The sequence below is a fragment of the Temnothorax americanus genome, unplaced genomic scaffold, assembly GCF_048541705.1.
Source record: "Temnothorax americanus isolate GAGA-0224 unplaced genomic scaffold, ASM4854170v1 Scaffold48, whole genome shotgun sequence".
Taxonomy (NCBI): Eukaryota; Metazoa; Arthropoda; class Insecta; order Hymenoptera; family Formicidae; genus Temnothorax; species Temnothorax americanus.
Genome location: NW_027509635.1, coordinates 1,029,673 through 1,056,352, shown reverse-complemented (window position 1 = coordinate 1,056,352; position 26,680 = coordinate 1,029,673). Strand labels below are relative to the sequence as shown.

At 37.9% G+C, this 26,680-nt stretch overlaps 2 protein-coding genes across 4 annotated transcripts in view; both read left to right on the top strand.

Annotated features, from left to right (window-relative positions):
• Sarm (sterile alpha and armadillo motif) overlaps positions 1–26,680 on the top strand; it is a 165,674-nt gene that overhangs the window by 86,537 nt on the left and 52,457 nt on the right. The window contains exon 1 of one of the 3 annotated variants that reach the window (XM_077417200.1): positions 12,412–13,384. The exons of the other annotated variants lie outside the window; for them this stretch is intronic. Within the exon in view, the coding sequence (XP_077273326.1) occupies positions 13,304–13,384 (81 nt within the window). The 5' untranslated portion in view covers positions 12,412–13,303. Of the gene's footprint in view, positions 1–12,411; positions 13,385–26,680 lie in introns of those variants that run through there. 3 annotated transcript variants of the gene reach the window in all.
• On the top strand, positions 2,828–26,680 carry LOC143903561 (uncharacterized). Its single transcript, XM_077417244.1, has 6 exons — positions 2,828–3,487; positions 3,798–4,108; positions 4,319–4,635; positions 5,031–5,273; positions 5,454–5,741; positions 25,627–26,680. The coding sequence occupies exons 1-6, from the start codon at positions 3,054–3,056 to the stop codon at positions 25,663–25,665; spliced, it is 1,632 nt and encodes a 543-aa protein (XP_077273370.1). The 5' UTR covers positions 2,828–3,053; the 3' UTR covers positions 25,666–26,680.

Genomic DNA, 26,680 nt, shown 5'->3' with positions numbered 1-26,680 from the left:
GCGGCACGTGCGATGACCTCAATTAACACTGCTTGATTTTCAAAGGTTCTGCGCTTTGTCTCGATTTATACGAAATAGATTGGACTGAAAAACAAAGAAACCATATATGAAATAAGATGATAAATCACACCAATGTCGTGTGTCGCAACGATTAGCTGCGATAATAGGCATAAAGATTCAGACTTTGCTCAGTATAAAAATTTATTCAACGATATTATTAATATATTCATAATATAAAATATATTTTGTTTTCTCGATAATTTGAAAAAAAGACAAAGATATATTTGAGTTGAAAAATGAGACTCTTAAATTAATGTAACATGTGACACTGGAGGGAAATTTTCTTAGCATTTCTAAATTTCTAAATTTCTAATCTATTGCAATTCGATAGGTATATATAGTATTATTTTGTAATAGAAACATAGTATTCGTCTTTGATAGTAATACTGGGTAATTCATACAGAAATAAAAATCATGGATTGAAATATTAAAATATCATACGCGAAACATTTTATACAATTAATTATCAATCAAAGCGTTACGTGACAATCGCGAAAAATCTCTTCGGAAGGACAAACAATTAGCGATCGTTGCATTCTCGCGGTCACATCATTGCGGCTATTTTTATCGCGCCCATTATCCTCGCTACGAGCGTTCGCAAATTGCGGTCGTAATTTTTCATTAAGATCTCACCGCTCTTCCGGCCGCGGGGTGGATGATGTCACAATGGATGGCGCCCGTTGGGTCCGGCGAAATTGCGGGAGCATTTCTGGAAACGGAATGAGTAACAACGTCGTTGATCCGATCGTTCTCTTTGTGAATCATCGTCGTTCCGACGACGGGATCGGTGAAATCATAAAAGCGCCACGGATCGCTCTCACAAAAAGCTCATTTTTTCTGCGTATACTAGCGAACGCTTATTTTTCTTTTTTTTTTTATTAAAGTGAATTTTGCTCAATTTATTGACGACAGAGAGTTCTTTTGTAAAATACGACGGGATTTCCCATCGCGCTCACTCGGTGTATCTCGCTCGTGAGTCACGTCAGAGGTTCACTGGAAGGGACTAGATGTGTCAAGACTGTCAAGAGTCGTCTCGAGATCTCGTCCGAGACTAATTATCACGGCTGGACGTGAATTAGGGACGTAAACCTAAACGACGTTGCCGCCACCGCGGCCGCACAACGGCGCGGAGCCGACGCGACGTTGACACTATCGACGCTCTCGATCTTTTCTGCTTCTCTTCTCTCTTAACTCTATTTACGCTCGTGCGCGCGAGATCTGTTCACGCTCGAACAAGCCAACCGCGCTTGTTATCTCGCCCGCTGTTCGCGGGCATCGTTTCTATTTGCATCCTCAACTGCGTCTCTGCGAGTGAGCCGCAATCGTCATTTTGATGTGTTAGTTATTTAATCGTTTAGATATAATTGATATAAATATGTATAGAGAAACCGGAGCAAACTCGACACGATTTTTTCAAAGGCAATTTTCAACAATTAATTAAAATTTTCAAGCAAATTTAATGCTACACATTTAAAAAGTGTTCTTTCAGGTACAAAATTGCTTAAGGAAGTTTTGCTGTACGTCGCTTACTTTTGCCCCTAGAAAAAGAAAAGTGATGCTAAGACAAATTTTTTAATTGAAAAATGCCGGGGCAAGCTCGACACTTTGCCTGATCGACACAATTTGATCTGGAACTTATTTTTTATTGTCTGAAACTAAACATACATTGTTTATCGTGTATTTAGAAAGTACAAAAATTCGGAATTAAGTAAAACAATTATTGGAAATAATAAAAACAAAAATTGTTGAACTTTCAATTATTTTCATCTAAACTCATGTTTGAAAAATAATTTATGCAAGTAAATTCGCGATTAGACTTGCGCACACATTTATCATGGACTATATTGCATACGACAAGCATTGTTTGTTATTGGGAGCCGATAAAACAGCGTGGTGTCGACTCCCCGAACATCGTTTTTCACTTTCGTCACTTCAAAAATATAAAAATTTTGAAAATATGTAAAAACTATTATCGGATTCGTACAGAGCACCGAATTTAACATTAAAATCACTTATTGGTAGATTCGCAAGAGTAAAGTTCGATGAAAGAGTAGTCAGAATGTCACCAAATTTCGTTGATAATACTAGCACATAAAGACGCATTTACAGTAGGGAAGGCAAGTTTTTACGATAGATTTAAATTGGCAAAAAGCCTGGTGTCAAGTTTGTGCCCCGATCTCCCCTACATATGATCATTAAAAAACTACTTTAAAAAAAAAAATCTTAAATAAAGTCGCCAAGTACACGCGTCGGTACGAAAAACTGTTGTACACAATTATTTTAATATATCAAAAATATAAAATAATTATGCAAGGCAATGTAAATGGTATTTTCGTAAGATGAATGTTTAGGTGAATAATAAGTGTTCAACATTTCATAACTTTAAAAATGTAAAAATGTTTTTTAAAATTGTTAAAATCAGAAAATTGTGCCAAATAAAAAGAGAAAATATGTGAGATAAATGTTTTGAAAAAATTAAACATTTTTAAATTTATCAAGATAATAGAAGACAATGTACAACAGTAAAAAAACATTTTGTATTTGAATGGCTTTCTATTCGTGTAGAAGTTTTTTACATACACTGGTATTAATGTAACATATTGTCATTGTGTTATTTTAACTTTTCTGCGTTGAGTTAATATTCGACGTTTCTAAGAATTACAATAACACAATTTATATGTAAATGTACGAATTCTTGGTATTTTATGTGTTAAAATAAACACTTAAGTTGTGTTTCTCTATAAGAGTTTTCATCTGTTAAATCTGTTAAACAGGGAGAATTATAAATACTTATCATCACAAGCATTAAAGAAAACACGTCAGTCTTCCATTTCAGAAAAAAATCGTCTTAAAAAAATCGTTGTCAACGCTCTCGTGTCATTTTTTATTTTGCATTTATCTCTCGTGCGACACTTCACACGATTAGCCAGAGCACTTATCTTTTTTTGCGAGGTTAAAGTTTCTTCAGTAATCGCGATCCGCGACGAAATATCATGAAGAAGACTGGACCCGCGGCCCTACAAATCGAGGTGAGCACCGACGAGGAGTGGCAACAGTTATTGAGTCGCTCGGGCTTGATCGTCGTAGATGTGTACTCGGACTGGAGCGGACCGTGCGCTGCCATGGTGAGCACCCTGAGGAAGATCAAGATGGAGATAGGCGGCGACGTGGTGGATTACGCGATTGCGCGAAACGACGACATTGACGACTTGGCGAGATTCCGAGGCCGTAGTGAACCCGCCTGGATGTTTCTGCAGGACGGCAAGATGGTGAATCTGATGTTTGGGGCGCACTGTCCGAGCTTGCGGAAACTGCTGACGAATGAGATAAAGAGAGTGCAACAATTAGAAGCCCCGAAGTGGTGTTTGGATGTGTATGAACGGGCGCCCGAAGAGGAGATCCGATGGAAAAAGCAAGAAGCCATTAGGTGAATGAAGCAGAATCGATTTTGTAGAGCTAGAAGTAATCTACAATTTAACTTTTGTAATATTTTGATAATTGAGAAAAATGATACATCAGATACAGTGATATTTTGTGAGACAACGGCTATAGTACAATGATAATAGTTTGATAAGCATTTGTAGAGCATTCTAAATCTTTCTTTTAACTGTCCTCATTTTTATCCGAGCTTATTGTCGGAGATTTTATTCGCAACGACCTAGTGTCGCGAGGTTAATGAAGCGCATTCTCGAAAAAAAGTCACGTATATATTTCACGAAAATCGTCTCGGTGAAAAGGCGAGCGATGGAGGAGGAGAAACGAGCGAGAAAGGAAGCTGAGAGACGGGAGAAATATGAGCGATTCATGGCGCAAATGATGACCGAGTTGTGCGAGCAAACGGCGCTAGTGCTTTATCCGTGGGTCTTCAAAGACGAGCGTGGAAGGCCCCGGGATAAGATGCAGAGTCCGCCGTATACGGAGCTCGTGCAGGATCTCTTCAGGCAATGCTTCGATGTGCAGGAGGAAGCGCGGATCCAGCTGAATGAGGACATGATCGGGAAGATGTTCGTCGAGAGCGGCGTCGACATCACTGAGGAATTGATAAAAGGTGCGGCATCGGGTAGACGGGTCCCAGGATCAGAAATAACCACGAGATCTGCGTGATGTAATAATAACTGACGGATTGTATATGTTGCGCTATAATTTACTATTCATGATATTCACTTTTCATGTACAGTCGCATTTCTACGTATCGTTATAAAGCGTTTTAAAAGTAAAAGAAAGAAGGAGAAAAATGTGACAAAACGCGCTTCTTCAGGGCTGACCGCCGGGAAATGCATGGCGATGAGATTGAAAGGCAAACCGCCCCATCCGGATTGGCCGGTCCATTATCCTTACGAGGGCCCGGACCGCGACTCGATGATGTCCCCGATCCGTGCGATCGACGACGTCGAGAATTATCTTGTCAGCATCGTCACGAAAGGACCGCCGCCTCTTTTACAAACTGACGTACCTGCAATCAGACCGATTTACGATGCACCTTACATGCAGAGGCACGTGCACGTGCACGAGCCGGATCCGGAAATTGAGGGCGATGTGCGCCGCGTGCACCCCGCGGCTTGGGTGCCTCCCCAGGTACTTGGACGACAAAGCTTTAAAAATTAATTAATTTAATTAAACGGATTAAATTAATTTAATATAAAGACAAGAAAAATTCTAGGATATAATTGTTAAGAATAATTTGAGTTTCTATAAAAATTTGAGTGGAAAATTTACTCTTACCTTATGAATAGATATTTATTCAAATTAGAGTAACAATCCTCTCTTTTGGGGTGACTATCGCAATCACTCTGATATATTAGTGGCGAAACAATTCTATGAGATTTAGAGAGTACAAATCATATAACTGTTAATAATCGCGTTTACAAGAAAGTATTATTATACTTATTAAAAATTTATGGCAAGCAGGAGATTGTTACAAACACGATTCGCGGAATTTCATAAGGGAATTTCATATGCGTATTTCATAGGCCAGAAGTAAAGTTCACGTCTTCAAGACTCTCTTCCCAGTTTACATGGAGAAGACTCATCCTTACGAGGAGCCGGCAGTTCCTCCGCCGTTGTGCGCTTTCAAGTTCGACGCATCGAAATTCAGTATCGTGCGAGATGCGTACGAATTGAATCGTGATGCCATCGAATATTTCGGCGCCTTCGAATTCGATCGGCCGCCTTACGCGAGACGTCTCGCGTCTTCGCCCGAGGATTTCGAGAAGGTGCACTATTTTCCTTCAATCATAATCCGATAAAATTGAATTAGATTAAATGCATAATTCCCCTTCTAGAATAAACTAACTTCGATAAATTTAATGGAGAATTGAATAAATTGTTATACTTTTCTGTTATAATTTAACGATGCAAAGATATTTGTGGCGAATCAAAATTATTTCCGAAAGGTGAAATACAAAACGGGCGTCGAGGTGTTCGTAGTCATAATTCGAAGGATCAACGAAGAAGCCTTCTTGGCTTTCGCCGGCATCGAGCCGTTTTTCGTGACAGAGGTTGACGAAGAAACTCAAGGAATGATAACGGAATATTTCCCCGAAGGAGTAGAAGATGTGATACTAATAGCACCGGATGAACAAGAAGCGTTTTACGAGGACGAAGACAAAGACGAAGAAGAAGAAGAAGAAGAAGAAGAAGAAGAAGAGTACCATGAAGAAGAGGAAGCAGAGGAATTTGAAGTAAATACAGTCTATCCTTTCTATTAATTTAAAAGTATCTAATTGTTTATTTCTATAAATCTAATCTCCAAAGATATAATATTTTTTAAAAATAATCATGTTTATATAAATAGAGCCACTTAGTAGAAGTAATATCTTTTTAGGCAGTATTCGCGTAAAAAGAAATATGGATAGAGGAAAGTACCCGATTATGAGATACCATATCTATTTTGTGTGATTGCCGGAAAAGTCTATGGGCAGAATTGAAAAATATAGTAGGTTATTTTGAAGGGAATTTAATAAGCTTTAAGATGCTGAAATGTAAAATTTAATTTAAATATTAATTTTGCTGAAAATTAGAAAAATGTGAAAAATGAGCTTTTGACAAAATCGCAAAAGTGTGCTCCTAATATGAAACCCCGGGAAATCGCTAATAAAGTGCAAAATACATGATATTGCAATTAAAAAACTTTATTTAAAGTTTTTGAAAGACAAATGTAATGGAGAAGCATATTTGCAACAATCGTAAACCCACTTATGCTCAATATTGTACCTAATCTTCCCCCTCCACCCTTCCCTCTCAAATCAAGGTCAGCACAGTCTTATAAATTTGTATAAACCTTCCCTTAACGTAATATAGTATTTTCTCTTCTTTTATTACTATACAATAACTTTCATACTCCAGCAACCTATTAGGAGTACCCTGAGTATCTCATGTTACAAGCACCACGCCTTGCGGTTTCACGATCACCAAATCTAATCTCTACAATTGAGCAACTCAACATATCCCGTATTTTTCTATTAACACGACCTTACTCTATCGCTGCATGCAGAACTTATTGCCAAATATTTATTAATTACTAGCGTGCCTCGCCGGGCTTCGCCCCGGAGAACATGTGTATTAAGACACGCAAATAGTCTCTCTTTTTTTCCCTTCCTCCCCCTTCCCACTTCCCCCTTATTATTTGCCAAAAAATTAAAAAAATTAAAAAAACTGGTTTTTAAAAGATCGGTAACAAAAAATTATATACTCTATGGCACTCCCCGGGAAATTCAACCCCTACTTTATGTACAATTCTTTGAGATTCGGTCATTCCGAACCGGTTTCCAAAAAGATCGGTAACAAAAAATAGTACACTTTATAGCACTCCCCGGGAAATTATACTCCTTCTTCATGTATAATTTTTTGAGATTCAATCAATTATTTTCCTAAAAATAGGAAAAATTAAAAAAACCGGTTTCCAAAAAGATCGCTAACAAAAACTGTACACATCATGGCACTCCCCGTAAAATTCTACCCTTACTTCATATATACAATTCTTTAAGATTCGGTCAATAAATTCCCAAAAAATTGAAAAAATGTCCGTACCGGTTTCCAAAAAGATCGGTAACGAAAAATTATGCACTTTATAGCACTCCCCGAAAAATCCTGCCCCTGCTTGATCTATAATTCTTTGAGATTCGGCCAATTATTTCCTGAAAAATTGAAAAAATTAGAAAAACCGGTTTCCAGAAGATCGGTAACAAAAAACTATACACCCTATAGCACTCCCCGGGAAATTCTACCCCTATTTCATATACGTTTGGTAAAAATTCGGTCCATTGGTTTCCGAGATCATAGCGGACAAAAAAAATGCAAACCCTGTTGCTTTTATAATAATAGTATAGATAGTATAGATATAATAAACAAGGTTTAAAGACTCATATCCATGGCACTTGACAACATCCAATTTCATAATTTCTTTCTCTGCAACGACTACACGCACGATCAAACAATGAATTTTCCACTAAATAGGTTTTACCCCAAGGGCAATAAGTTCATGGTGGAACCAACAAATAGGGCCTATTAGTTTAGTAGAAACTTCGCTGTCGCATATTAGGAGCCTATCTCATAATATATAGGGGACTTTCCTCTACTTATAAATGAAAATAATTGACTCGTGTTTGATACGCTTACATTCTCTACGTGTTTGGCAACGATCGCTCGATGTTCGATTCGGTGTACTTATAGCAAACACGTTTGTGTAAATTTGGAAAAATTCCAAGCTATCTCGTGGAAGTTATAAATGCAGCTAATTTGTTCCCAATTTTAATACCGATTAAATTGCGCCAAAATATTCGCAAGAAAAATACGCGCAAGCAAAACGAAAGTTCAATATCGAAACTTTTATCTCTGGAGTTATATAGTACTCTCAAATCTTGTGTTCGTATTTTTTTAACATTATAATTCACAAGTCTTACGATATTTTAACATTATTAGCTAACATGTAATTTAATTTCTAATTTACTATTTTTCTTTAATTTGAGTTCTAATTTATAATTCAATATCTGATTAAATTTTTAATTTGTATTTTAATATATAAATCTTAATTTATTATAATGTTTAATTTGATGGAATTCTTACGAATAGGTACTGTACGCACATAAGCTCACTCACTCACATATGTTCTATTAATTGATAATGCATTTGAATAGTATTCATTAGATAATTATTTGTTTATATTCAGATCCACATTGCAGTGTATAAATTCAAATATTTATATATTTCTTGATAATATTAAAAATAATATTATCTTTTAGTAAGAAATAGAATGATAAGTTAAAGTCGCATTTGTCACACTTTCGCTAGTCCCTGTTTGAAAGAGAGAAAAGAATCTCTTACATCACTATCATTAATTATGATTAGATCGCTCGTAAATGTCGAGCATCATGCGTTTGCGCAATGTTCGCGCGTAATCTTGCAAATTTAATAGCATCAATAATAAGTAAATTTCTCTTTCTCTCTTTTCGCGATGGGACAATTCTTTTTGCAGTTTATCACCACCGTGCCTTTGGAAAAAATCGCTTTATGTCACCCTCCTCGCGATCTCGATTTCCGATTAATTCAGCCAATAAGTACCTATGAGTGCACCTACTTTTCACAGTGCACGTTATTAGATTTTCCGTTGATCTTTTACGACCTTCGTTGCGTTCTTATACGCGCCTTCTTTCCAAGAATACAGAACGATAAACTCTCCTGACCGGATTTCATTTGTAATAAAATCGCTATATGAAATGATAGGATAGAGTTGCGTTCAGATTGCGTGATTGATTCGTTTCGCATATTTTATCGCGAATTCACGATTATTATTCCGTGTTTCGACATTCGCTCTAAAATCTATATTTAGTACAATTATATTTGCTCCATTATTACATTTTATTGCCCATATTTCATTAGCATACACTACACTATTATCATATTTATTACATTTTCTATAAAAAAATTACCCGACCAATGAAGATTCTCTATTAGTTACGCTTTTACTTAATGATTGATACAATTGACTGCGATTAATACGAAAGATTTAATGATTGGTGTAATGCCTAATCATCCTTTTGAACGTCGAAATGCCACGTTTTTAGTGCAAGAGAAAGGTTTCTAAGAAATTTAATTAAATCTCACACACAATCTATAACTGAAGTAATTAAATTAAATTTCTTAATTAATAAACTTAATTTTTAATTACTAAAATGATTTTACAGAATATTTGTGATACATTTTCCTCTTTTTTTTATTTATCACATGTCCAACACGATTGCTACACGCAAGATATCACAGATATTATGAGAAATGCGAAGCGGAAACGTGGTAGATTAACGCGACGGCATAAATCCTGCCGTTACAATGTCAAGCTCGACAAGTTGACCGAGAAAGGACGAAAGACGAAACACAGAGTGCTTCCCCCCGCCGTGCTCTTTTTTTTCTTTTCTTTAATTCATCATCGTGGGACCGTCACGGTACCGCCGCGGGCAGTCAATTGCTCAAACGCCAGTGATTATTGCACAAGCATTACATAAGCAAACAGATGGATCGAGCAGGTGAGGGGAAGAGGAGCGATGCCGGGAGGAAGCAGCGGAGAAGACAGGAAAAAAGACGCAAATTACTGCCACCGAGAGCAATTCACATCCATCACGAGTGTTATATGCGAATCCTCTCGTCTGCCTTTTCTCTTTCTTTTTTTCTCTTTTTCTCTGTTACACTGTTTTTCGGCTTCAGTTTGAAAACTAACCATTCCGTTCTAAATATTTTATGCTTATTACTGGAAAAAAACGCTCGTGGAACGAAGGTCTAATGCGTGACAAGAATATAATTATTTATAAGAATACAATGCAAAAGTTCTCAATATATATAATATCATATAGTTTTAATCTCAACCTTTTTAGTAGTAATAAAAAATAATTCAAGATATTTTTATTTTATATAATTATATTCTTTTATACATACACATTTTGAAATTGGCATGTATATAGATCAAAATTATGGGGAAAAAAGAAAATATAAAATATTATGTATATTTCATACATAAATTATGATTAAAATACGGATTATATGAGAAAGAAATAATTGATATTACACTGTAACGGTATACTGTAATGGAGAAGACGACTGCATTGTCATGATACCGTACGAAATGTCGAAACAGGCCTAAATTGATAGCTGTGGAAAGGGCGAAAAAAGGATCATGATTGCTTGAAAAAAGTACGGCCTTGGCCCGCTTGAAAAGAGACTGCTCTCCCAATAGGATACTTCTCCTTTATACTCGGTGACGAAATTATCGTCGCAATTGTTCACTCCTCATTGAGTAAATAATTCATAGGATAATCGTGGTTAATCTGATGACTCTGGCTACGCGTCGAGCTCGAAATTTCAACAATAATCGACACGAGGTGAAAGTACCACGAATGACGGGGCGAATATCTCGTGACATCGTGTCAACAGCGGTAATCGTCACGAGTGATTTGACAATCCGGACTTTGTTACTTTTACGTTGCGGATGTTGGGAAGATTTCAATTAAGGTCGCGGTTTCTAAAATAGCTTGTGCATCGGAAACTATGCGTCGACAAAATTGCAAAAGAAATCAGATAACGTATTCTTCGATTTTTCGAAATTCATATAAATTACGTGAAAACTATACTTTTTTTTCCTCGTTCCGGCTTCTATCATCTGGAGAAACGTTCGCCACGGGACATTCTGTATTCTCGAATGCACGTAGGAGCGAAAATAAATCGCACGCACAACTCGCTGTCGTCGTGTTTTCTCTTCACTTTGCTGCTTATCGTTTTCTTTCCGGAGCGCTCGTCGCAAGTAAGCCGTCGAAGCCGTCCGTCGTTGCCATCGTTCGGAATTAATGGTGTCGAGACGTTCGAACCTGATTCATCGACGCCAACCGTCTACGCTGTCGATCTTTCTGATGACAGGATTCGCTGCGAGAAGGATTTTTTTTCTTAATTTGGCTTCTCAAATAAGATAACACGAGACGAAATCCTTTTCGAACAAGAATTGAAATATATTTTTTCAAAATAGCATCTTTTTACTAATACATATTTTTTTCTTCATTCTTAAAACAATGAGTTAATCAGGTAAATATCAATTGTTATTAAAAGTAATTAAATAAAGTTAATTAATGTGCATACATTTTTTGATTTGTTGATCGCCGCGACAGAGAGAGAAAGAGAAAGAGATGAGACATACATATAGCTATTTGTCGTGTGTATTTATTGTCTCTCCGGATTTCGCCATCAGTTACACCATGTGTCACTGACCACGGCGGAATTCGCTTCCGCTCCAATTTCGCGGTGCTTCGCCGGAATTTTGTCTTAGCGTAAAAAAAACATCGACCGATACGCTATTTGTCGCGCGTGCGTTATTCCTTGACCTCCTTAATCGGATCCTCGTTGTTATTTCTCGAACGCCGTCAGCTGTTCCCTTGGAAATCCCTATAAGAGATCCTTCTTTTGCGACATCCGTGAAGAAAGAAATTCGAGGAAAAGCGATGAAAACTCGCTTGACGTTCGTTTCGCTTTTAAAGTGTCGCAAAAAAGTTGCGTGTTCACGTACACATTGCGTTCCGTCACATGTGCAGTTCGACGAAAGCGTGCGACCGAAAGGAAATTTACTTTTCGGCCGAATTATGCGAAAACAGGAAGTTGAGCGAATTAAATTTTAGATTAAATGCAGAGACGAGAAAAGAGATCAGTTTGATGTCATAACTGAAATTATGTATAACATCAAAACTTTTCATTACACTTGCATTTCACTTCGTTAAAATCGTGTGTCGCTAGAGGTACTCGGCGATTTCACGAAAGCACCAGTAACACCTCCGCCGTAACAGCTACATTTTCGAAGTTACGGTGGCGCCGATGATAATCGCCGTATAATAAGTACCTGTCTACTTGTCGCAAATTATTTCATCATATGTTTAGCGTGTTCAGCAACGATCGTCGTTCCTACACACGCTCACCGCGAGGAACGAACATTCGTCACCCATACCCGGTAACATTCCCCACCTTCCGCACCGCTGACATTGGTCGCTCTCTCGCGCTACATCGGATCGACATGTCGCGTCGCACGAGTGGCGAATCGATCTCCTCGTCATCGTTTCGCGCTTTTGCGACCGGCCTCTGGCCACCCTACCACGGTCATCTTTTTGTCCAGCCTCCAATGGTCGGCGCTCTATCCCTCCTCGGGGTGTCCCTTGACACATCCCTCCGGGTTCGAAGGTCACGGTGATGCCGCCGCCGTTACCCGCCGTCCGACGGACTCCGACGTCCCGCGATGCGGTGCGAACCTGAGGCCTGAGGAGAACCTCGTTCGGTTCGCGAGCCAGGGGTAGGGAGGCTATATATAACACCGCCGACGAGCGTTCCTTCAGTGTTCTCGTGCGCGTCCGACTCGAAGGTACCACAATAGCCTTCTGCTGTTACCCAGCTTACTTTAGGCTTTCTTTCTCGTCGAGTGCGCTCCTCGGAGAAGAAATCGTTCCAGCGTGATTCGCGGCGCGCGAAGATAAGTACGAGATTCTGAAACGCATCAGACTCACCGTTTCTTCGGGCGACAGTATAGTCGAAGAAGAATACTCTTTAATGTGTGTCTCCATTCGACATGGCGCTAGAAATGAAAACGACAGTTTGACAGGCCTTTGCCTAAGTAAACTTCCAATGGGATCTCCAAGTAGTGACATTTGAAGAGGAGATCTATTCGGCGCGGTGTGTCGAGCGCCTGGAAGTAAATATAAATCTCCAGAACGGAGAGCGATTGAGACCCTTCGAGATATCTTCGAGCTCCGGTGGGTTCCATTCAGTATTATTGCACGTAACGAGCTCGGAAAAAAACCTGGATGCTCTGATCGTTCTCACGAATCTTCACGTGGCGATCCTCGGGAGAAAAGTTATAGCGGAGGTACGCGAGGAAATCTTCTTGCGCCGTCACGGATTCCAATAACGGGAGTCGTTTACTGCCTCTTTGCGCGCGAGTTTCTGCCCGAGAACCTGGCTCTTCAGGTTTTCCCAGTGCCGACACTGCCGACCTGCTGATGGTTTCCCCAGTGAAACGCAATTCGACGAAAATTCTGAGACGGTCACAGTACTTCGAGACGGAGCGTGCGGATAAGTACATTTGATAGAGACGAGCACACAAACGTGTCGGCCTCGACGCGGAAGTATCACGTCGGTGCTGCACGAGGGAGGACGAACGAGTGGATAAAAGAAGATCTCGGACTTGGAATCGACGTATCGCGAGAAGGAAATCCATCTGGCAGCTAGCATGACAATGGTCGTCAATAAGATCAACATGTCGTCGTATTCCGTGCCGCGGCGTACCTTCTTCTCGGGTCTTCACACGAAGGTAAAACCTCCGATCGAAAAGTCATATGAACCCGTGTCGCGTTCTATTTTTTAAAATAATGAAATAATTCTTCGTCGTATAATTTAAAATTTTCTTGAAAATAGCACCGATCGGAATGTAGGTCTCAAATTAACTCCACCATTGTTTAAATACTTATATATTTTTTGAATTTTAGAAATCGATTTAGTACACTATGGTTTAGTCTTCGAGAATTATTTGTTTAAATCAAAGAAATTTTACTTGCGCGTAAAATTTTACTTGCGTTTATAAAAGCAATTTTTAGACTCGTTATTTTTGTACTCTTCCAACACAGATGTCTCAACATATTGTACTCTTGAAAAACTTGATTTCATCACAATCGCAGAATTAAAATTAATTTTACCTATGTTATTAGCAACACATATAATTGAATTAAAAGCTTATGGCATGATCGCGATTGGGATCGCGATTCGCGTTTGGGATTAAATCGAATATTTGGCCGTGAACATGACCGTCTTTCTCGCAGCACGACGCGCGAACGCGAGGAGCGTTTTTTTTTCGAGATGATTAAAGCGGGAGAAATAAAAAGTGCGTTGCCACGATGTATTTTTCGCGGCGACTTTTCTGGCGCGTCGCCACGTTTATGCCCGACTTTTCAGGCGGACTGCAATCTTTTTTGGCTGGTGGCGAATCCCGCGAACAGCTGGTGATGACTTATATAATGACAAACAACCGAGTCCCTCTGCTGGTTTATTAAACTCGTGTGCAGCTGCGAAACGATTACTTTTTTCTGTCAGCGCGAACGTCATTTTGAAATTACACATGCGTGTCCCTCTGTATTTATTGCGAAATGGAAACGCGAATTATATCTTCTGTGTTGATACAAAACAACTTTTTTACTTTCTGTACATGCTAATGCGCAAAAACGGTCGAATCGCGCAAAATCTTCCACGATTCGAGAAGCATCTTTGTACAATTCTCGTAAAAGTTGACAAAATTGAAGAATAATAGCTTTTTTCCGAATGCATCCTTGGCAGATTTGCAGAATTTTTAATAAATTGTAGTAAATTAATTAATGTTTACAAATTAAAAATAAATTTAAATAAGAAATCAATATTTTTAAATATTTTAACATTTATTAGCTCTTCTCATTAATTCAATATTTTTTTATTTTAGTATTTATTGAATATTGATTTATATATTTTGGCATCAATATATTATTTATTTTAAGATTTATATATAATTTACTGAATATTTATTTTTCTCTCTCTCTCTCTCTCTCTCTCTCTCTCAGAGGATATTAATTATCCAATCTAAAAATTTTCTGTTTTTGAAGTTTTGTCATTTTTATGTTTACCTTGATTTAGCACAACTTATCAAAGATGAGATAAGAATGTTTTATATTTTTAGCTGAATCTATATCGACGTTATCAAATTGATTGCGTTATGAAGATCAGAAATTCTATCAGAATATTGATAGAATTAATAAGCTGCTCTTATAATAAGTACTCATAATCAGTTTCTTCGTAAGATTCGCGGCTACATCGTTCTCTCTCTTTCTTTTTCTGTCTCCAACGTTGTATTTAGGTCTCGTTATATTTAGAATAGTTTCCTCGTAATAGAAAAGCATTTGTCTCGTCTGGTTCGGTCACGTTATAGCTTCTTTCACGCTTCATTAATTTTCATACAGTTTTACTACGACGTGCCAAAATGGACACGTCGTTAATAGTGATTTCGCATACATTAATGGTTTTTGTTAAAGTAGAGGGGACATTAAGAAAATTTACGCATGATATTTACAATATATTTTAATAGGAAATAATTGACGGCTTAATTAGGCGTTTTTTTTCACAATTTTGGATACACTAGTTAACCCTATTCGCTTTAACCATGTTTTTCGTGTCCCACGAATTTCTAATAGTCGTTTGTTCCGGAAAACAAATGATCGTGGGAGAATCCCCTCCACGCCGGAAAAAAGTTATTGTGGCAGGGAACCTCAGGTAAAAATTTCAAAGTCCTAGCTCATTTACTCTCGAAACGGCGAGCAATCAAAATCTTGGTGGGACACGAAAGTGCATGGTTGGAGGATTACGTCAGTGTTGTGTGAAAGGTAAATGAGTATTTTTTTCCGATAAAAATGTATTTTTGTGTATAATTTAAGTGTATTAAAAATATTTTTGTCGTTAAAAAGAAATTTAACATTCCACAGAGGTCTATTATGGCTCAGAGGCAGGTGGAAGAGGTGGGGAGGAGCTACAATTATAAAAAAAATTAATTTTTTACATGAAAAATATTTGTCACACTTCAAATTCGCCTTTTCTTATTCAGAAATTCTTTTTCTAGCATTCTTTAAGTCCTTAAAGTCCTTCTGTACCATTTAAAAATTACCAAATTTGCGGCGACGAAATTAAGTATTCCTATTTAATTAATAATTATCTCATATTTTTTTCTCATTTGCACGACTTTTAGCTTTAGTTTGCGTTTTGATTCATTAAGTTTCGTCAATTTGTTCATGAGTTATGATTTTTTAAGTAAAACGAGTCGTAACGTGTGTTTGTCAACATATAATTGTTGTAAAAAAATATTTAAATAAATGATTTCCAAATTTTCTTTACATTGATTTTTAGTCAAAGGTACAAAGATATTATAATAATTTTTGGAGAATTTTTCAAAGCTATTAACATTTTAAAAAACACGTGGGACTCGAAAGTGCATGGTTGGAGGAATAAAAGGGCGGAAAAAACGTTGGAGTGAATAGGGTTAAGTACTAAACTTGGTACTAAAGGTAAAATTAAAGGTAAAAAAGTATTAAGTAATGAAAACATAAAGGTGAAAAAGATGAAATTTAAACCAATACCTTGAGTTAACATTTTATTATTTTTAACTACCTTGTGTGTCGAAATTTATTATTTTGATACAAAACAAAGTATTATTTTAACTCCATTGGTTTAGTTAAATTAACATTGTTCTAGTCAAATTGACGACGTATTGAGTAGGAGCAGCGACAACCTACACGAATGGTTAAATATGACTTAAATTGAGTATAATTTGAGTATAACTACGAATTTAACGGTGTATGTAAACAATTTTTAGTTACACAATAAAAATCCGTTTTTTTCATAATCTCCGACAAAATGTTTCTCAAAAATTTATTGAGAACTTAAAGAGTTTGCGATTGTCTGAGGACACGTCTAGAAATTTTTCCGACAGGCCAATTAGAAGGCGTCACGGGACACGTGGGATTGCGTTGTTAAATTGAATAATAGGGTGGCTCGTGGCACGAGCGACGATCGTTCTCATTAAGCGGATGCTCCATGGCCGTTGGGACCACATTAATATCAATATATCGCACGAAAGAGTGGAAGAGAGAGAGAGAGAGAGAGAGAAAGAGAGAGAGAGATAGGATCTCGCCTGAGATCCGTTTCGTTTTTTTCCTCTCTTCTCTTCTCCTCTCCCTTCTTCTTTTTCTTCTTTCTTTTTTTTTTTTCGTCTTTTCTTCTCTCTTTTCTTTTGCTTTTCGCTCTCTCTTTCTTTTTTTCTCTCTCTCTCTTCTCTCTCCTCTCTTTTTCTCTCCTCTTTCTCCTCTCCTCCCTCCCCTTCCCTTTTCTTCTCTCTCTCCTCTCCTCTTCTCGCTTTTACCCCATTTTATGTCTGTGCTCGCGCCTTTCCCTCTTTCCCACTGTCGCGCCCGATACCCTCGGGGCCCCGACCCCCCATTAGGAGCTGCCCTCGTGTCCGAAATAGCCCGAAGGAAGTCGGGAATTTTTGTAGGCCGCGGCTGTTTCCTTCTAATGCCTATATAAATCATCCTTTTTTATCCTGTCATATTACGCGGCCGTTAATTCGAGACGATTTGCACAAATACCTACATTATACTTTACGCATCCGCATTTTCGAGATACATTTATGCCTTCCTTCTTTTCCCCTGTTTTTGTCGAAAAAGTATTATCTGAAAAATAATATTTCCGTACGAAATATATATAATGTGAAATCCATTCAGACGTACTCTCTCTTACTCATAAAATTCTTCTTCTTCTTCTTCTTGAAATAGGCCAAGCCTGTTTTTCCAATTATTGCTCCTCCTGTGAAGTTGACGTCCAGCTATACGTCCAACATTTCGGGGGTCTTCCCACGGGACGCCTGGAGTGGGGCTTTCCATCCCTAGCGATCTTTGCGATTCTGTCGTCTTGCATCCTTGATACGTGCTCGTTCCATTTTCTCCTTCTCTGTCTGACCCATCTAACCACGTCCTGAATTCGCAGATTTCCCGGATGTTCGTGTTTCGGATTCTGTCCCGCCTGAGAGAGTACCCTGCGATGTTTCTTAGTACCCTCATCTCCAGCGGTCCGTACCATGCTTTTGGTTTTGGCGGTGTCTGCTCTGGTTTCGGCTGCGTATGTCAGAATATGTCGGACGCATGTTTTGTAGATCCGGACTTTTCCTTTTCTCTTCATGTGTCTGTTGTTCCATATTAGGTCACGTAGGCACCCTGCCATTCTTGCCGCTTTCTTAGTTAGATGTAGTAATCTCACTTTTCCGGTCCTGGCAGGAAGAGATTTCGATACCCAAGTATTTGAAGGACATAACTTGCTCAATTGCTTGGTCATTGACCGCAAGTTGCAGCGGATGGGGACACATAAAATTTTTTTATTTAAAATTAAATGTTTCATACGCGCAATTTTAAATGTTTTATTCATGCAATTGAAATTTTTTTTGGAGAATTCAATTCATGCTCTGATCCCATTCAGTCGCTTCAACGTACGGGTGAATCGGGTGATCCGATCCGGGGCTGATTTTTTCCTCCTCTACAGTCTGGAGAAAGAAACGCCTCGTTCTCGCATGCGCAAGGACGCGAAGAAGCGTCGTAAAAGCGACTCATAAGAGAGGCATAAAAGATTCATTTTGCCGGAGAGGTGACCCCGCCGACCCGGCATCCGCTCTCCGTAGGCGGCACTCTCGGATCTTTTTCCTCTACACACCCTCTCCCTTTCAGTCTCTCTAGTCCTCTCCATCTCTTGTCTTCGTCCATCGTGCTAGAGTCGTTCGCGAGAATTGAATTTTAATAAGGTAAACGGCCCAGTTATAGGCACCTTTATAGCAGCGGCCCTGATTTTCTATTATTTACGAACGCGATATATTGTTAAACCCCAAACAAACTATTATATTTTAACACGTGCATTAAAGCTTTCTGAGTAAGATTCACCTATATTTTTAGTTAATACATTCAGTTCTAATAAATAAATAATTATTTTTATAATGCTCGTTACTGCCGGCGTTTTTGACACTATCGAAGTGCTCTGCCGCACTTTATGGCACCAACGGGCCCAATTTTCGGCACTTCGAGACGTCACAGTTACTTAAATTGTCCTGCGTATAATTTTAGCTGTAATAATCAATGTTTAATTACTAATTAGCTCTCTTGTAGGTATTATATTTTGCCAACCTCTATGCAAAAACTACATATAATATAAGATATATGAGATAAATTAGCTACCTTCGAAGAGTCCAAAATCTCCATCACTTTTTTCTCTATCTGTGCTTACTCTGTTACAACAGATTTTTTATATATTACATTAAAATACAAAAAATAAGATAGGTGAAAATAAAACACAGAAAACAAACTTTATCTGTAGCGTAAAAAAAAAGTGTCAAAATGTGTTGAATAATTAATAAATTTCAAACAAATTTCATAAAAATTCATTAGAATTATTTTTTTCATAAAAAATATTTTTTATTATAAATTTTCGAGTTGCAAGTATCAATAAATCTACCTCAATTTCTAGAATAATAAAGCAAAATTGATGATGCAACATATTACAAACTCTGTGCCAAAAAGTGAAACGTAACCTTCATTACGTGACGCACTTCTTGGCATCGGGAATTTAAGGGAAAAACTAACATACAGATAAACTATTACTTATCTAATCGATAATGTGATTCGTGCTGAACATGTTCATATAACCATTATGACGTTTTAATACTTACATAATACTAAAAATCAGCAGTTTGACGTTCGCTACCACTAAGGTGTGTCACCTAGGAATGCCCTTCGGGAGCCACTGAAACGCGCGAGTCGCCCCATTCACTGCAGTCGGTAATTTAAGTACGAAACATTAAAAAAAAGTGTTTATGCAATAATCAACAGTAAAAGACGCTCTTTAATTTGCTTGTAATTTTTTTAATATTTGACGAAAACTTTATTTATTACAAATATAAATGTACCGTCGGTGCCGGAAACTAGGACAGTGCCTGTAACTGGGCCTTTACCTTATTAAGAATCTTTAATACTCGTGAGATTCGACATTTCGTACAACATTGGCATTTCATTCTCATTTGGAATATTGGAATTAATAACTTTATTATGAAATTAAATTCACCAATTGACCTTTACCTCGTTCTCCGGCAGGTTATTTATGCAGAAATAACATTTATTGTAAAGCGCAGAATATGTTTAATCTATTTTTCTGCCACAAACTCGTTCCATATAAATTAAAAATTTATATCTATATTATGTTTTTTCCATTTCTCCAAAAAAATAATATTAAATGATTAAAAAATTACTGTATATTTTACGGTTAGCGTCTTTCAATTTTGTATTTTGAGACTTCTTTCCTTCATTCTTTATCCTCGAGGTAGCTTAACAAAAAAAACAGGTTGAAGGAAGGAGTGGTCTTGTTAAGACAATCAAGCGGTTGGCCATTAAGCGTAACCAGCATTAAATTGCCGAGAGTTGGGAGACAGAACGCTGTTTTCGTACGAAGCCTTCAGAGAAATTTACATTTGTTTGTTAGCTACCTCATCGCAGTCGGGATCTTTGTCTTAATGGTAATTTAGGATCGCTCGTTCGGCCTGCAATTTTCTCTCTATTTGTTCTTGCGTTCATATAATATAATTAACGAAAGAGATATTAATGGAAATTGTGTACGAAACAAGAGTCAGTTAATCGCTACATAGCTAATTGGAGTACGAGCTCTTGCTACTAAACGACTTCATTAGAGAGCTGGAGGTCCTTACAAGCCTGTAACCTTAGTTCTTTATTTACCTTTCAAAGGGATGTATCGCTTCGGAGATCTAACGGGTCGATTTTTATGGAATCGACGTCTAGAGTTTTCTTCACAAAAGCTACCGCGTGTCGGATCGGAGACCGGATGCGTTTAATTTGCGGCCATAATACGACGAGACGGCTAGGGAGCTTAAGCTTAACAATACGTATCATTCACATTTGAGGATTAGTGTAATTGCAGTCGTGAATTCCGGACTCGCTGAAACGGCCCGGAGATAAATAAGAGATCCAGCGATCGTAGCATGATTTAATGCTACAATTGTTACCGATAAAAGTATTCGCATGATACATATAAGAGCGTATAATAATGATTCTAATATACAGTCTTGATCCTCCGTTAAACATATTTACATAAATATGTAAATACGTTGTTTGAGCGTTATCCAATCATTGGCGCTTGATTCGATCTTCGTGAGCATGATGAAGAGAGCTATTTCGACCAATAGTTTCTCGCTATAAGGGTAATTAATATCCGTTGGACGAACGGAACAACGTAATAACTTTTCACAGCGATAAAATCTAAAATTATTACAGAATCATATTAATAATAGCATATATATATTGCAAAAAAATAGGACGGCGGTGTGGTCTAGTGGTAGAGCGCCAGACTCGTAATCTGAGGAACCAGGTTCGAGTCCATGGACTCCATGGTAACATGGAAAAGTTTTTTTCCGAAAAACCGCGCCCCTCCCAAGATGCGGAGAAAACTGGGCTCCGTCTTTCGGAAGAGACGTTAAACCGTTGGTCCAAAAGAGGGAAACAGTAAGGTAGTGGATGAATTGGAGGTTAGGGTTGGGTACGTCCCATCAAAACGCCTTTTAAGGCTCCTGGTCCCTGAGCCGAGAACTCTGCGTTGACGGTGGCGACGCCACTCTCTCCTCTCACTCTCTCCAATGGAGAATTTTGTCTTGTGACATGTTGACAACCTATTTTGTTGTGCGAGCTATTTCTTTATTATTTGCTCTGTGCTTGTGCTCTAACGTTTAACGTATTCGTGAAACTCGTAAAATTGGCCGAAAAGTAAGATTTGCATGCGGAAGGAACGTTTTCACCTCCTTTCGATAGTCGTTAAACGGCTGTTTGTCCCGTATGTTTAGGCTTCGTTTTATGGCTGTTTCTTTATTGTCGAGGGAAAAGGGTAGTTTTCGGCCAATTTTGGAAGTGTTCTGAAACGATCTATAGTGATGTTTTATTGAAATGTCTTTTTATTTGAAAATGGCATGCACAACAAAATTGGGTCTTTTCCTCGCCTCGATAGTAAGAATCCAATATGGCCGCGGTGACTACCCAGGAGCCTTAAGGCCCCTTGGGGTATATAAAGTAAAATTCTTTATCCTTATTGCAAAAAAGCAAAAAATAAATTTTTTTTAAAGGTCACTTGCGTAGATCTTGCCTTAAAATTGGTATAAATATCAAATTATCGTTTTTTTCCAATTAATAGTAATTTCGATGTAAGCGGGTCCGTCTCGTTTGCATGTTTGCATAGTTACATGATCGTTGACGCACATCGGGGGTACAGGTATCGCCGTGCCGAGATGTAAACCTGACTGGCCGGTCACCGCGGCGTCGAATATCGCCTTCACGACGTAGTCTAGCCATCGAATCGTATTTCTGTTGTCACAGAAATGTCACGCAAATCGTATGCAACGCGACACGCGCGCGCCTCTCTGGCTCCGAAGGGAAAATGTCATTCCTGAGTCATCAGTTTCGAAAAAAGAAAGAAAAAAGATATTACCGGTAATAATACACGCACGCTGCGTTATTTACTCAGACTGTTCCGTAAATATTACATATGTAAAGTACACATACGCATATGCGATAAATAAAGAGCAGGATTTCGTTTTTTTTTTTTTGTTCATTATTTTTGCAAGAACCGTTTTCTTAATCTTTAATGTCGATTATCAATATAATTTAGTACCACAAATTCTACGTTTTTACTCGAGTATATGATCGCAACCTTTAATTTTATACGCATGTAATATTTTTTAAGCGATTCGAAATCTGTTTAAACTTTCGCTCACGTCGATTTTCCACGAAGCAGTATTGAAAACGTTTTGCGTAAGTGCGCGCTTAATGATGCATGAGAATATTACCGTAGTTATTTTTAATTAATTTAATTCTCGAGTAGGTATGGCATTTTTTTTACTAGCGCGATTACGAAATCCTTTTTTTATAGAAACAATCGAGAAGTCTGTATATTAAAGCATCCCGTTAGACCGTTCGCGTTGCAGCTGGCGCTTGGATCATTTAACTTTACGAGAGTTGCACGTGATAACGGAATGCGGCCGATCTGTCGCGGCCGCTTCAAAGTAGAAGTTCTGAGGGAATTCAGGCGTCTCCTTCACTCTTGTCATCTTCATCGCCGTCGTCTTTGCGTATTTATTTCTGGACGCATAATATTGACGCACTCGAAAACCGCTGTACGAATTTAGAACGCAGCACTCCAAGGATGCTGTTTGACGCATTTCATATTTTTTTACTGCAATTGAAACACCTTCCCGTATCCCCAGAATTTTTTGAGGCGGAAAAGTGACAGAGCCAGAACTCCGGCAAAAACTGCCGATTTCCGAAAAAAAAATTACCCTTCGGGACTTAAAAAATTTTTGAGGTGTGACCCTTTGAAAGGCTGTAACTTTTGAAATATTGGTCGTAGCGCTATAAAACCTATAAGGAACTCTAGAACTCGTCAAAATCTTTCTGAATCTACTATAAAAAACTGATTTTTTTTTAAGTGGAAATTTTTTGTTCAACTTTGACATCGATTTTTGGGCTTATTTGAACGGAACTTTTTTGTAAACCTATAGGGAACTCTAGAACTCAACAAAATCTATCCGGAACTTATACCATAAAAAATTCATTTTTTCCAAAATGGGGGGCGCCGTGAAGTTAGCCCCCCCATTTTTAAAATGGTGTTTTCACCACTTTAGATGACGGAACTCTTTTTAAAAATTACAGAGAACTCTAGAACTCTTTCTGGGAAATCCAGAACTCTAATAAAATTTTCCGAATTTTGAAAAAGAGGGGCCAACTTCACAGACATAACAATTCATAATAATACGTTTGAAGTTTATAGAGAATAATGCTTGAAAAATTCGATCCAATAATTGTATTTAATAACAATTATAAATTAATACATTTTAATAAAACAAATAATATTTGTTGAATAAATATAATTTGCATACATTAGTTTGAAATATTATATTATATTTTATTATTTTATCGTTTTTTTTAATTTAGATTTTATAGCGTCTACAAACTTATTTCATTGCGTCTTTAATTATTTAAATTGCGCAGTTGGCAGACACAAAAAATTCATGGACGCTATTTCGAGAAGACTTTTTGCATCGTTTATTATATCTGTTATCGGTGGTATAAAACGTAGAACGACAGTAAAAGATGTAAATCGGTGGAAAAAAGATAATTGACTTGTGTCCTTGCGGACGGAGGAATCACTTAGCGGCGCGCAATCTCGTGTACTTTGTAAGGACTAACTATCCTACAGGCGTTTGTCACACAAGGATTAGCATTCTAATACGCTCACGTGACCCGTTTCGTGGCACTTTTTTTTCCCGCGACAATATGTATCGGCCTTCCAGGAGTTATCGGTTTCTTGATACTTAATGATTCTCTTATTAATTACGTGTTGACATTTCGATAAAAATAGAAAATTCAAGATTTATCGCATACAAAAGCAATGATTTACGTTCTTATTTGCGTATGTCCTTTAATATTACAACTGTACGATAACAAATAAATGAAGATAAAGAAAATAAGATGAAAGTCCACACTTGAAGAAAAGCGATAATTTCTTTTAATATCTCGGAAAATTTAAATTTTTGATCTTCTGATTATCAAATAAATTTTTCTCTTTATTCTGAAAAATAAAGATTGTATATAACTTTCGAAAAATAATGATTTTCTTATTTTGAAAGTGTTATTCTTGATTTTCTTATTACCATGAACTCTCGAACATCTTTCTCTATGAACCAAAATTAGGCACATTCTGCGAACGATGCGAGTCATGTTTCTACTCATGTGTCTCGTTACATATGCGCCGTGAGTGCGGTAGCGAATCTCTGATGTAAGCGGCTCGCGATCACTATCGCGCGGTCGTTTACATCGCGCCAAGAGTTTACAGGATCTCATTTCTCGCTCGTTTTCCCCTGGTCCTCTTCCTTGCGCACATCTCGCGCACACTTTTATCGGCGCACCTCGCAGACTCGCAGGTTGATAATCCGCCTCGAGTGGCGCCATTCCTGATTAGCGATGCCCACGCATTTTCCTCGTCTCCGTGTCTTTCCTTCTCTTTCCGTTTCTTCCTTCATCCGATAAATATGCACGAGACGTTTGGTAAATAATGATACAATTATTATTCCGTCGCAATTAAAGAAACAAGCCGAATAACGATCGAGAGCCGCTTCGTCGAAGTCTAATTATAATTTATTTATCGTTTCAAGTATAATCGGTAAACACTTCTTTCTTCTTTTTTTTTGCTGTTCTTCACTGAATTCGGATAAAGAACTGTAAAATGAAGATGACAAAATTTTTAATTTCAAACAAACAAGAATCAGAAGTCATTTTGAAAATTTACAATTGTAATAAAAAGTTCAAAACTGCAGTTATATTCCCCCGTATATTCCTTAAAATATGATTTCTCTGTCGGTGTTTGATAAAATTGATATAGGACTATCATTGTATTAACTGTTAGACAGATTAAAATATTAAAAGATAATTTTATTTTGATGTACGCATTTCCGCTATTAGCTACAGTTACATGGCAATTAGCGCCGCGGCAAATATATTGCGCGACCTGTCGCATAGTTAGTCGTTTGTTCGCCTATGTAACACTAAACACTACAGACGCGCGCTTCGCGCGCGCTATTTAGCTTTAACATTTTTGGTTAGATATGTTTCATGTGCCAATTTTACAACAAATAATAAAATCGTTTGCTGATTACCGATCGTGATAACTCATGTGTCAGTCGCGAGAAAAAGGTGGGGAAAAAACGATATAGGTAATCCCTTTAATGTTTTTTTATGCCGTCGCGTGACAGTTGGCAGAGGACACATAGTGGGCATAGGACACGTCGGGGGCTAGTGATTAAAAGGGGTCCGATGTATCTCGTCTCGCCTATTCATATTGTAATTCGTTGTGCGACGATCGTGTGGCTAAAGAAATGTCGTTTTTTCTCTGTTTCAGGTGAGTGCTCCTTTTAATTTCCATGTAAATCGCTGGTAGACTGAATCTCCGCTATTTTTTTTCTCCGGAGAGTCCTTTGTGCCGAATGTGGCGAGTATCGCCGTCTGGGTTTGTACAAACACGTATCTTTTTGCGAACAATGGCTGGATCCATGCTGGGTTGGCTTATCGGCACGAATAAATTTCCAAAAAGCTTCTTCGGGAGAATGGAATCATCCAAAATACGCAAATTCTTTATCAAAAATCAATTTATACATATAAGACACCTTCGTTATTCGCGTGTTTTTATGTAAGTCTTGTACACATACGCAATAAATTAAATTAACTTAAATTAAATGTAAAAGAATTAAAATAAATAAAGATTCAGCGGGATCTGAAATGAGCGGAGAGATTTTTGTTTCATTTATAATAATATAATCCATAATCATTGTGTAAAATATACTGCAGTTGATATTTGATATCGTATCAATTTGTCGCATCGATTACGTATGCGTAAACTCAGTCCGAATACAGTTTTTATATATACGATTCGGAAAGAATTGCGCTGTGAGAGCCACTGTGGACTTACCGTTCGCCACATTCTCCGGTCGTTATAACGGTGCAGCAATAGTGCAATATCCCCCAGCATTGTCATGTACGCACAATATAACGACACGCAAGACGGAGATGGGTATATTCGACTTTCGCATTCTACGCACCGCTCCGCGCTTGTGAAGCCGCGAGCGATGAGTCACGGCAAATGCGCTCCGTAAGTATGCATCCGCGCCCCTCCCGCGAGGAGTGCACCCGTCGCATTATGAATTTCTCAGGCATCTTCTTCTGCGCCTCTCGTCTTCTCGAACGATAATTGCTGTCTGATATTTCTTGCAACGCATATGTACCTTCGAACGTGGATTGATATACGTAATTGAAAAATGTGAAGCTCACCGCAAGGGAAGCCTGAAAGAGTTCGCTCTCGCAAAGAATATCGCTGCCATTTCCTTATATTCTGTACATTCTAAAGAATGAAAAAAAAAAAAAAAAAAAAAAAAAAAAAAAAAAAAAAAGACAGAAAA